Here is a 13,932-nt window from a genome sequence, read left to right on the forward strand (position 1 = left end):
GTGATATTGAAAAGTACGGTTTGTTTTGGTTCTTTCCTATTCCCATTGGAATAGAGTATAGTATTACTGTTTGGCGGTGGAATATGTGACGAATCGGTGGTATCTACCCACATGAGCTTACTATGGCTTGCACTGGTCATTGGGTTGATTCGGTTAAGTAGTTAAGACTTTTTATAGTAACAAACAAACTCAGATTCGCATCAGTGACTGAGCTAGGTGGGCAAGGGCTCCGGTGCATTGGAAAATAATCAGGCCTTCACCCCCTCTCTCCAGCCCTATTTAACTTATATTGCCCTTCAAAATAATAGATAACATTAACAGACGAAGACGAATATGCAACATCATGTAAGGTTTATTTTAATAATTGTCCTAAATTTAAAGTAGCTTTACCGGGTGAATGATTTTTTTTATCAACTGGGCACACTGGTGGCCGCTCGGTGGGGCGGGGCATCAAAACAAGATGGCGGTTGGTTACGAAGCACGGGAAGCGTCATTTTAAAAAGTTACCGAATTGTATTTGAAGAAATATAGTCCTTGTCAGCTTAATAATTTCGTTTAATTATAAAATATAACCTTCGTCGACACATTCAGTGACATAAAGGGGATTTATTTTTACAATCATAATACGAATTGGATTAAATATTTAGAATGATGAATGACATTAAGGAGATCATTATTTCGCCTTGCATGTCAATAATTTTAATACCGAATGGAAATATACCGAAGAACAATAACGAATCGTATTTATACTAAGTGATAAATAAATAATTCCCGCTAATAAGAACGAGGTGTCTGCTCCTAAAATGAGTTTTGCAAATATACCGTGCAAATTGAATATTTTTATGCAAATAATTGTCATTTTAATGTGAGATGTACGATCATGGCGCCGGTCGTGTTTGTCTGACAAAAGGAGACGTTTTTTTTTTTTGTTATTTTCTAATGCTGTAGTAAATAAATAATGGACCAATTTTGTTTCATTTATTTACTTTTATATTATAAAATAATTGAGATTTTATTCAGTCTTTTAATGTAAATATTATAAAAATGTACACAATTTAGAGGGGATTCTTTAAAAAATATTATAATTGTATTTTTGAATTAAAAAAAGGGTGTGTATGTTTACGTACGCGCTTGAGTTTTTTCTCTTCGGCGTACTAAAAACAACTTAGTTTTTATTTGCACGCAAACTTAATTAAATTACAATAAATAAATTCTTCTTTTATCACAACTAGGTATTAACACTCACTTAAAAATTCACATTCACAATTTTGTATATAACATTGTAGAATAAGTTAAATTGTAAAGTCGTTTATTTCGAGCATTTTAGTTCGACATTAATTAATCGTCGGTTTAGCAAGCAACGTCATCATGTGCCATGATCCTATACGCGCACATCATAGAATATCACTCTAGTATATTTTCATAACACACTGAAATAAATGTTAAAAATAAGAAAAACCTTTCTATATGTATATTCCAATATTCTTTTCAAATAAACATCTATTTAAAACCGTATTGTTTCTATTATTTTATCGAATTTAGTAGTTCGACATGAATATTTGTTTAATTTTCAGGCAGCGGTAATTTTAAGACTAAGTACTGGAATATAGTATAATAGGATGCAGGATTAATTATCAAAATTTTAATTGCCGTCCAATCATGTAACTTTTTGACTGTAACATGATGTGATCATTTAGTATAGTAAATATTGTCTTTAATACTTGGTTAGAGCAAATACTTAATTAGTGTTTCGAATGCGGATTGCACTATAAAAAAACATTAATGTTTCATAATTCATGCATATTTTGTTACATAATTCAAAATGCTCCTAACTAAAATTAACACGCAATATTACGTGCAACAGATTTGATTAATTGCAGCTATTATTTATGTAGGCGTTAGTGATTATATCTAAAACAGCATATTAAAGCGTTTCATAAAATCATTATATTTCTTTCAACGAAAATAGGACAATAGACAGCAATTGTTTCCGTTCGTCGACTGGTTGTAAGTGGTACTTAAATAAAAAAATGTTGAGTTGGGCAATTTTCAAATTCAACTTATAAAAAAAATATAGATGTAAATTACAATCATCAATTTAATTCTCAGTTGGTTTCAGGAGTCTGTATCACTCAATGGATTTAAAAAATAATTATGGCACGCATGTGGCAATAATTCACACAAATGTGTGTGTAGGGGGGAGGGTTTCATTTTTGTTAGTGCAGAGTTGCCTAGATATTTGGGTAAGTTACTCTATTTTCAAATATCGTTCATTTATTTTATTGCTAAAAAATTTGTCTGTATGTCTTTGTCTCTTAAGTCTAAAATTATATCAGATAATTTGTATTTTTGCCTGATGATATTTTTAACAAGGAATTTTGGGGAATATTACATTTTAAGGGGTTAAATGTGAAATGCGAGGTAGTGAGGAGGAGGAAATAAGGAGGATGGAACTTATTCCATGGAACTCATTATTGAATATTCCCAAAAATCCTTGTAAGCGTCTAAGTCGCGAAAGGATTAACTGTGATAAATTTCAAGTCAATCGAACATATGGTTTTAGAGATCTCGTGATGAGTGGTCGTTTATATAAATATATAAAGGTTTGGTTTCAGCGCAGTGTGTATGTACAAGAAAAGCTATTTAACAAACATTTACGTATATTAGTCTGATCGCTTCCCTGAGAAAACTCCTTGGGAATGCTTTAAGAGGACAGTCCTTGCGGAACGCCTAAATAGCGCTTACTGTTTTCGAAATATCTTAAAACTGGAGCATTGATTATGGATGAAAAAAAACATTCAGTATCTTAATAGATAGATCTCAAGTTTCACCGCATGATATTTATAAAATTTGTATAAATAACTCAGTAAATTCATCGTCAACATCACTCCAAACACTGAAATCGACCTTTTCTATTAACGTTTTTTAAGCTATTTAGCTGCTAGTTTATACATGTATTTTTGGTTAAATGGGGACACAAAAGTGTAAATAATAAGTTCACCGTGTTAAATTTCTATTATATCACATAATATTATAGTAATTTTTATTTAAATATTGCTTACTTTTTGGCATTCGTCGTCCATACTTTTTAGTATGGAGAAAATCATTTGACGGTTTTGACTTATTATTCGACATCGCTGTCAATAAATTTTCAGTCCCTCCCCAGATCTCAAGGTGGGAGCACGTCAGTTTTTATTTCGAGCCGAGTCTTATAATTTCGCGAATCGTCTACGCACACATAGACAAGTTAGCATAAGGGTGGGGCGCGAGTGTCGTGGGATGCAATTGTTAATTTTTACTTTTCAAGATTTATCGACTATTGGTCAAGTCACATATTATTAAGTTAGTTCTTTGATAAATAAATATTTTTGTAATAATTAATAAAAATTGAACGATTTTAATTGGCTTTTTAATTACCCTGTATGAATCTACCCCATGGCGTACGAATTTACCGCATTTACTGTACGAACGTACCCCTACGTGGGGTACATTCGTACAATTATTTTCTGTAGAAAAAAGCCTATAACCCTTTAACCTTTTGTCATAAGAATTTTGGACTTTTTTGTAACAAACTATAATATATTTGTTACACTTAAGCACATAAACTAGGTAAATAGGACAATTAATCACATCGTAAAAAAATAAAATCGGAAAAGTGTACGAAGGGTAACTATTTTCCCCTAATGTCGAATTAAAAGTACAAAATTATAAGGATGAACATAGTGAATACCCGAATGAACCTGAATGTAATGTAATTTTTGCACTATCCTGCTTATTTTTTTCTCTTAATACGAAATTTAAAACAAACGCCAACTCATACCCAAACTCATGTCGTTTAGTTCGTCTGCTTAATTCCTAATTATTTAAATGCTTAATTAAAATAGTGCATAGTGCTAAGCAAAAACGGTTGATATACATTCCATTTTGTACTGATGCTATACTTAGTTAGTACCTTTCATGACCAGATACCGTCAGCGGGCCGCCCCCCTGATTTTTGTGTAATATAAAATAATTTTAATTGACTTGTTTAACCAAGAAGATTTATGTCTTTAGTTAATTAAAAAAAAACTGATTAATATTTACCTCCATTATTTTTATTTATAAAATTTAAGTAAGTGATTATTTAATGTGTCTTAACGCCCTAATTCGTTATACCTACCAACCTTAAAATATCCAGAAAATAATTATTTAGTTAGAGGAGAGCAGTAGAATCAATAAAAATCATAATGTATATGAGGCATCTTAATGCACTCTGACCGCACCCTATGCTAACAAATAATTTATAATTGTGTTTGCGAGTGACATCCTTATAGCTAATACATTACTCATAAATAAATGTATTTTTATAAATCCTACGTTATGAACGCGCAATGAAAATTTAATTTATTCGTTGCAACGAAAACAAGCAACTAATTGTCTAGGGGGTGCGTACGATACACTGCACAATGCAAGTGTATTATTGGAAAGTACCTATGTGTGTGTTCTAAAATAAATTCCCACGCTGACAAACTATGCTCTTAAGTGGATTGGTTTTCCGCCTCGAAAGAATTGATAAAAATCCTTAGAAGCAGTTTTAGACTCATTTGGTTTTATTAAACCACAAAGCTATGGAGTAATACCAATAATTTTCACTGCACATACAATAAAAAACCCAACAAATATCACTTACCATGTGGTAACGAATATGCGTGCCTCCAGAACGAACCCCTTCATTGAGTTGTATGGAGCTAACACTGCCCGCATCGTCATCCATAAACCCTGTCTTCTTGTAACGAGCCATCTGAAATAAAAAACAAAATGTATGTCAAAATAAGATGACTTCCAAGATAATATTTTTGACACGGAACATATTTTTTTTTTATATGTAGAAATTATTAAATTGATTTTAAGAAAACTTGAAATTAGGTTAGGATAACCTGACATGAACCTAATTCAGAAGAATGAATCCAAATAAGTGCAAATTCACAAAAACAAAGGTAAATAAGTTTTCAAGTACTAAAAATAATTTTTTTTAATAAAACTCTTTTTTTAAGGACTACTTATGGACCGATGGAACGTCACGTCATGAATCCGTCACGAAATCAAAAAATAACTATTATTTTCTGGTCCTATATTTTTTTACAAAAGAGCTCTCAAGATTCAGGAGCTACAGCTTGATACGCCAGCCATATTTAATTATTTGACCGTGTGGAAAGCATCAAATTCGCGTTATACCTCACACAGTTTCCAAAACTACCGTGACCGGTCACCTACGTAATTCAAAAGACTCAACACTGTCGTCTCTTTCTGGTTTGGAAGACCGATAAGCTGCTCAAAATAAGTTCAAAATAACCTAAGAATGGTGATAGCAGAACAGACCAAGGCGTGGACATTTCCTAATTAAGAATGCCAACCAAAATTTGCAAAATTCTTCACAATGTTTCTTATAATTAAAAATCAATTCATAAACTTTATTTTAAGAAATATAGCCTATAACTGATTATTTATTATTTATTCCTACCCAGTGGGCAGGTACCAATAAATATCCTACAAAGCCCTAACACATTAAGAACTCCACCTCGAAGTCTATCTATACTATACTAAATATTGTAAATGTGAAAGTAACTCTGTCTGTCTGTCTGTCGCTCTTTCACTGCCACATTAATGAACCGAATTTGACGAAATTTGGTATGAAGCAAACTTGAACACTACATAGGCAACATTTTTTGTCTAACGCATGACAAACAACCCTTAAAACGCGAGTGAAGCCGCGGGCGACAACTAGTCTTCGTTAAGTCGAAGTTTCAAACTATAGAATTGCACATAAAATTAGGTCATGACGGAACATCTCAATTATAAATTTCATTGGACGGAAATAAACAATTAATTTGACATGAATTATATTTTAACTGCTAAAGTAAGCGATACGGTGACATATTTTTATTCTAGTGATTTATTTTTATGATCAATGTTCAAATAAATTTTGACCATAAAAGATTAAGTTTCATCGCCATCGTTGATTTAATTGTACGAATATAAAAATATATATGTATAGTTGATATATATTTCACATAAATCGTTTTTAACCGGTTCATTTTAGTAGAATCTGAATTTCAAAACCTTTTTTTTTGCTGGAAAAACGCATTAAGCGTTTCCCTCGCGTGCCGTGGCGGTATATGGGTCTTACCGGTACCCAGGACGCCTAGTGCGCCCTAGTACCGGAATACCTTCGATCAACAATACCACATTGATTGAAGCGGAATACCCACTAAAAAAACCAGCGGTACCCTCACCGTCTCTTCGGCGGGTGCCACGGGGTTGGTTTCGCATGCTACCGTGAGTACATTCCAAAACCGGAGCCAGGTCTAATTTTAATTAAATTGTCCTTCCCCTTAATTTGAAAGCGCCTTAGAATGGCCGAACAAATGATCATCGCCATTTCTTCTACCACACAAATTCAATGTACTAAAGGTTACCTTAAATTTAATAATAACAATTTAATCGAAAATTTGTGTGTTATATATACACACAGAAATAAAACATCCACCCACATATTTCAAATATTTACTATAATGTAAACAAAAACAGGCGTTACTGGCGTATCCCATAATAAATTTTCATTGACGTCCGCTAAGAGCTATAGTGCTTAATAATACATTGCATTCTTTTCTAAAGTACCTTCATAAATTAAATTGATAAATTGCTACTTAAATGTATAACTACCATACAGTCCAGTAAAATTCCCAAATCAAGTAATTTGTCGGTAGAGAAGATTTTAAACACGGAAGATACGTACGATGGCAGACTGTGGCGCCGTCATCAATCAAGACTATCAATTTTTAGTAATTTAGATTTTACACTCTTGGCTGTGAATGTCACTCTGGTGGAACTTCAAAAGGGTAACCATTTTTTTGGTTTGAAGTCATGGACGGATCGCCGTTAATTGTGATTCCGTTTGAATCGTAATAAACAAGAATAAGATATAATGATAGAATTACCTATTGAGGCGACAGATATATACATTTTCAAAAATTAAATTGCCTAAAGTAAATAAAAGAAAATTGGGAAGACAGTCTAACAAAATTCTAATTCACCTGATCGTGGTCACCTTTGCACCCCAACCACATATGGATAGAAATTAAAATACCTTCATGAAGTTTTACAGCGTAAAGTCACCTCCGACCTTGGAATCTTTTCCTAAAACGTTACTGCCCCTGTGATTGTAACTAAAATTATACCATAAAATTTCCAAAGTAAGCTTGTTTACTGGAAAGCTATACGTTTAAATACATATACACAGAAATAAATAGTAGTTGTATGACGTAGTCAAGTCTTTATTCTGGTTGTTGTTGAAAGATTTGCTTATTTGGGTGAAAATGAGAAAAAAAGATCCATCAATTGTTTTTAGTCATTCTTCATCATATTCTTAAGATAGTTTTTTGCCCGGCCCGGATAAATAACTGAAATATTTTTTACAAATAACTTAACAGCTTTGTTGATTTAAGTTATTATATAAATTCGTATATGATTAGGTATGTAAGTTCTTACATGCCCTCAAAATATGTAAGATGTTATATTCTACTATTTGTCGTCCGCGGCTGCGTTCGCGCTTTAGGGGTTGGTTGTCAGGTGGTAGGCATAAAAAATTAGCTTAGGTCCTTCCTTGGAGTTCAAGCTCGGTTCATACCAAATTTCAACAAATTTGGTATTCAGACAAACAAAGTTACTATCGCATTGATAATATTAGTACAGATTAAAAAAAAAAAGGTAACCATTAGATAAATGAACTGTTAAAACAGCTAGTTTATTAAAACAAACATTTCTAAGCCATCAAATTCAAAATGGTTACAACGGTTAGAACTCAATATCCCGGTGCGGATATTAAAATCCTGCATGTAGGCATTGACTGCAATAAAAACATAGATAGAAGCTTATAAACAGATAGAAAAAATCTCACTGAAAATAAATATTTAAGATGATAAAATTCTTTTTTTTTTTCATTTTGATTTGGCAGAAACTTTTACGCTCTTCACAACAACAATGTGAAGCTTATTCCAACCACAAAAGAAGTAAAAACAAATAAGCAAGATTTGTTATCAAGTTGACGCGATATCATTGGTCGAGAGCTTGAATTATCTATGATATTCATTATGGATTCGCGAAAAAATTGCGTTTATATTATCGACGTTACTGTTATCGGAACTTTGAAAGTAAAATTATAGTGGATATTTGTAGTTAAGTGCAATAATGTTGCATCATAAATAATTATATATTAATCAACAACGGTTTATAGTACACAATGCACCATAGGCATAGATTTATCGTAGGCTGGATACTGCACGTTTGAAAACGGAGGTTGACAATTTTATGCCTACGATGACGTCACCCCAGATATACTTGAACATCATCGAATTAATTAAAACTTATTTGAGAAACATAATTACTTACCGATTATAGGCAATACTTCGATTTAATACCCTAGAAGAGTTATAATTTATACCGGCACAATTATACGAACACAAACTAAAGTACGCCTCAAGCACAAAACTTCGGGCACGCTTGGTCAGAAGACTTGTGATATCTACTCTATATCTGACAGCATAGAATGGGAAATAAGTAAATTTAAGGATTCTTTATCTTTTTTATTTATTTTCTTTTATAAGACTTAAATAAAGAATATTTCGGTTTTTATTTTATTCCTACTTCGATTGGAAAAGGCTATACATAGTATGAAATAAAAGAACCAGATTTTTTTATAAGGCTTTTTTTTTACAACTAACGACATAATATTAAATTTACGTATGTGCATAGTATTTCTTAATACAAGATACTGGGTATGAATTTCCAACGGCTATGTAACCTTTACTTCGGTTACGAAATATTCGGGTTAATCCTACCCTCCTTCATTGTCGACATATTTATCATGTCCGAGATTAGTTCTTTCATGATGTACATAATTCATCATAAGCCAAAATATTAAATTTGAGGAGACGACCTTTAATATCCACGCGATGATTAAGTCTTAGATCTTAAGCACGGTTACTGTATTAAAAAAAAAACAATTCGTTTTGCTTACCGAAGAATTGTCTAATTGGAGTTTATAATTTTCATCAAAACACTAATATCTGCCATACTTATATATGTATCCTTCTGGTCTGTAAATATCAAACCTATGGTAGCTTCTGAAGTACGCTTAGTAAACATGCGTACTAATTATAAGTTTTGCTTATCGATAGTAGAATAAATGATCTTTTAATTTGTTACGAGTACATTTGTAATTGGACTACTATTGTACGGTGTCTTATCAATAATATATTCAACATGTAATGTTATTCTTACTATATCTAAGCTTATCTACATATCCAAAATCGCCTTGTTATTTTGCGGCTGGCTTATAAGATTGCAGATTCCAGGGTTCGAGTTGGGATGGTAAGGTTTTTTAAATCAAAATATATCGAGACGGGTTTTAAAATTTCATGAGTTTTGTCAAGCAATTATTAGGATAATCATGGAGTTAGGAAGCTGGCACTATACTGGTTTCATGTCACGGAAAGCTCGATCTCGGATTGGACAGCTTTGCATAATATCTTGGATACTAAGAATATCTCTTACATTTACTAATATTAGTGTTGACTATAAATATTACTTGATTTCCTATTAAAGATTATTATTAGATAGTAAATTTATAATAATAAAGATAGTAAATTTATAATAATATTGGACAACATCACATACATTACTCTGATCCCAATGTAAGTAGCTAAAGCACTTGTGTTATGGAAAATCAGAAGTAACGACGGTACCACATACACCCAGACCCAAGACAACATAGAAAACTAATTAACTTTTTCTACATCGACTCGGCCGGGAATCGAACCCGGGACCTCGGAGTGGCGTACCCATGAAAACCGGTGTACACGCTACTCGACCACGGAGGTCGTATTGATAAACTCGTAAAATATTAAAATCTGCCTCACAAAGAATCGAAGGCATGAAAAACAAATCGCTTTTAATATATTATACAACTTGAACGGATTGAGCGACAAAATTGGGAACGAAATCCTTGACATCGTCCCAATTTCTGTGCTCGACGGAACAAATAAGGATTAGGTGGAGGGACGTGACTTTGTGAATATTTGCTTTATAAATAAAACTAGAGTATTGCCAACTTCAGATAATGTTCAGAAATACCTTCGAAAATAACTTAACTTGGAAAAAAAGCTATATTTCCAAACGGTGGCTCTTGACGATTGAAATGTTATTAAAGTATAGTAAAACTGATCCTAACAGTAACAGTAACAGTCTTGTTCACAAGAAGTTGAGTCTCGTGAACAAGACATTCGTAGATAATGTCGAAATATCGAGCTCCACGAAATAAAAATAAAAAACATGGTAAATATCCTGTTTTAAATACTGTTAGTAATAAAAATAACCATGTTAATTTAAATATTTTTAATCTTATATAAAACTGATCCTGTCCCACTGTTGGGCTTAGGCCTATTCTTCATTTAAATAGGAGGCTCGGAGTTTATTTCACTATGATGCTTTAATGCAGATTGGTTACTCATGCAGTAGATTTTCGTACGACAAATACGGGTTAGCTCGCGATGTTATCCATACTGGCAAACACGAGATGAATTATAAACACATATAAAGCCCATAAAAATTTGGGTGCTTGCCCGGAATTGAAGCCGCATTATTCGGTCAAGACTCACGTGTTACCTCTTGACCATCTGGGCCGTGAGACCATCCGGGCTTATGTACTGTGTACTGAATTAAAATGGCAATTTTTGTTCCTTAAATCCGTGATATGAACCTTATTAAACCGTTTTGTAGTATCATATACATAATACTCAAACCATTCAATCGCTTATAATATATTTTATACTTAACACTTATAGTAAACAATATTAAAATAATACTATAATCATTTGGGACTTTGATTTAACTCCGTGGACATATTACAGTTCCTAATTATATCAGTATTCCGTTTGCATTTAATATTCATACCTAACCCTTATACTAATTTCCTCTTTCCTTGTTTATTTTTCCCCCAGATAATGGACATTGCGATTGAACGGGCAAACATTTCTGGCATTCTTGCCACCATTCCATCCGTGATGCCGCAAAACGAACACACGTTTTATACGTTAGGTTTATATCCACTTATTTCAAGAAATCTTATATATATTCTTAAGGAATTAAATGGATTTGAACTATTAAGAAAAATATATATTATCAGCACGTTAAATAGAATACAACGAATTTTAGAATCAAAGCGTAAGTTATCAATAGATTTAGAAAGTATACTAATAAAAAAAAAACCAATCTCTCCTTGATATCAAAATACTGCAATCAAATCGAATTAAAAAAAATAATTTAACATAGTATATGTAAGGTCCTACCTCTAGAGAACATAATACACATTCGTGTCAGAAGATGACACTCTTCAATAGCATAGTATGTTATATAAAATCAACAAATAGGCATTTTAATTTTAACAATAACGATCAATAGAATCTCAATATTCTATGCTCGAATAACATTATATAAAGTAGGTATCTGTCGAGCTTACCGATGGCTGTACGAGATACGAGAAGAGAAAATCAATACGACACCTACATCATCCTACGTTTATATCTATATGTCGGTCTGCGGCGGATTATGTGTTTTAAACTTCGTTACATATACTTTATTATGTTATGAACAACACACACACATATAGAATGTCATAGACAGCTTATATCGTAATTTTGTTCTGTTGGTTACAAGCAAAGACTGTTCATATTTGAATCCTAGCTGTTGACTTGGTTGTAGGGCTTTATACAAACTGACCTGGGAAGTAACCCACTCATCAAATATTCTACCACCAAGCAACAAAACTTATTATGTTCCGGTGAGCCAGTATAATTACAAGGTCAAGGCAATTTTAGGCACAAGGGACATAACTCTTAGTTCTCTAGGTTGGTGACGTATTGGCGATGTAAAGAGGGGTTATTATTTCCTACATGGCCAATGTCTATGGACGGTGGTGACCACTTAGCAACAGGCGGCACATTTTATTTTAACTATTTTTTTTTTTTGGAGAGCCGAGATGGCCCTTTGGTTAGAACGCGTGCATCTTAACCGATGATTTCGGGTTCAAACCTAGGCAGGCACCACTGAATTTTCATGTGCTTAATTTGTGTTTATAATTCATCTCGTGCTCGGCGGTGAAGGAAAACATCGTGAGGAAACCTGCATGTGTCTAATTTCAACGAAATTCTGCCACATGTGTATTCCACCAACCCGCATTGGAGCAGCGTGGTGGAATATGCTCCATACCTTCTCCTCAACGGGAGAGGAGGCCTTAGCCCAGCAGTGGGAAATTTACAGGCTGATTATGTTATTATGTATTATGTTATTTTTTTTTTATTTTAGTGTGTCTGCATTTTTTTATTACCAGCCATCATTAAGATTACCGCTAGATGCTGCCAGGCTAGATTCTACTAGATCGGCTCCAGACGGAGGATCTCGTCAATAACCGATCCACGAATTTTTGTATATTAAAAGCTTGGTTTTTAAAACGGGATATTCCTATTAGTTTATTTTAATAAAATCTCAATCGAATGTCAACTAAATTTATCGCTGCTGTTTCTAAATACTAAATTTCTTAAGGATAATTCTAAACAGAATCTACATTTTACGAGTAGCTTTATATTTAAATCTTGTAAAAAGACGTTTCTAAACATTAACACACACATTACATATGCAGGCTTTTAAGTCTACGGAATAAAGTATATTTTAATGTAAATTCATACATTTATGACGTTGAGTAAGATATAATTCCAAAAACAATGAGCTGGATGAACTCTTGGCACAGACTATTAAACCATTTTTACTCCTCCCCATAATTATTGGCACTATAAGAAATATTCATATTCACAAAGCGTTTCCAAACATGGGAACAAAGATGTCTTCCTATATACTGGCTCACACTAATTTCCAATCCAAACAATGACGTGTACCTCACAACGATGAGCTACCATAAAACTGTACCAATAAACAGTGGTCCACAAAAAAGATAACGGTAGCATATCATAGGATGTATATAGAACTTTATTTCGATATATTTAAAATAGACTATTAATCCTTACCAAGGTATATTCACTTAGAAAGGAGCATCATTCCATATTTATCAATACTTCGTTTTTCCTTCTAAAATCTATGTATACTAATATTATAAATAAAGTAACTCTGTTATGCTTTTCTTTGAAGCAAGCTTGACGGTTCAAGCAAGAAAGCACATAGACTATTTTATTATAACTAAAACCTACGAGATCCCCCTCCATAATGCCCAAGCAAGTCAGACGAAAAGTACTGCACAAATAAATCCAATATTTTTACATAGAGATAGAAAGCGTCCAACCGTAACATGAGTGTTCATGGCCGATAGAGTTTTTATATTCATCATTATTATTTGACTGCATCACGATCATAAATAAATACACACGCATTTTTTTTTCATAAATGATAAATATAATGTTCCTAAAATCTATTATTATAGTTTAAATTGAGAGCCAAATGGTTAAGTAGTTAGACAAGTAAATTTTACACGGAAGCTAAAACGGGTTCAAACCCTGGTAAGCACCAATTTCAGTTTATAAGTCATTTCGTGGTTAGCTTATGTTAGATGAACAACATTTTGGTTATTATATATAGTATACGCTAATATGAAACAATTCTTGGCGCTAACTTTAAGCAAAAAGGAAAGTATGTTAAGTAAAAAAATTGCTAAAGTCATTTTAAGTAAATAAGTTTTCGATAAGTTTTGGTTTTAGTTTCAATTGCTAGGGCCAATGCTAAGCCTTTCTGCCGGACTGATCGTATATTCTGCCGTCAAGCAGCAACACTTAGTACTGTTGTTTGAGAGGTGATAGTATAAATATAGGCAGAAGGGACATATCATCTTAT

The 13,932-nt window shown here is 32.8% G+C and overlaps 1 protein-coding gene across 1 annotated transcript in view; it reads right to left on the bottom strand.

The window, feature by feature from the left end:
- Positions 1 to 13,932, bottom strand: part of LOC113393635 (endothelin-converting enzyme homolog) — a 63,794-nt gene that overhangs the window by 43,759 nt on the left and 6,103 nt on the right. Inside the window, exon 2 of the mRNA XM_026630637.2 lies at positions 4,670 to 4,780. Coding sequence (XP_026486422.1) covers positions 4,670 to 4,780 — 111 coding nt within the window. The remainder of the gene's footprint in view (positions 1 to 4,669; positions 4,781 to 13,932) is intronic.

Source organism: Vanessa tameamea, chromosome 26, assembly GCF_037043105.1.
Source record: "Vanessa tameamea isolate UH-Manoa-2023 chromosome 26, ilVanTame1 primary haplotype, whole genome shotgun sequence".
NCBI lineage: Eukaryota > Metazoa > Arthropoda > Insecta > Lepidoptera > Nymphalidae > Vanessa > Vanessa tameamea.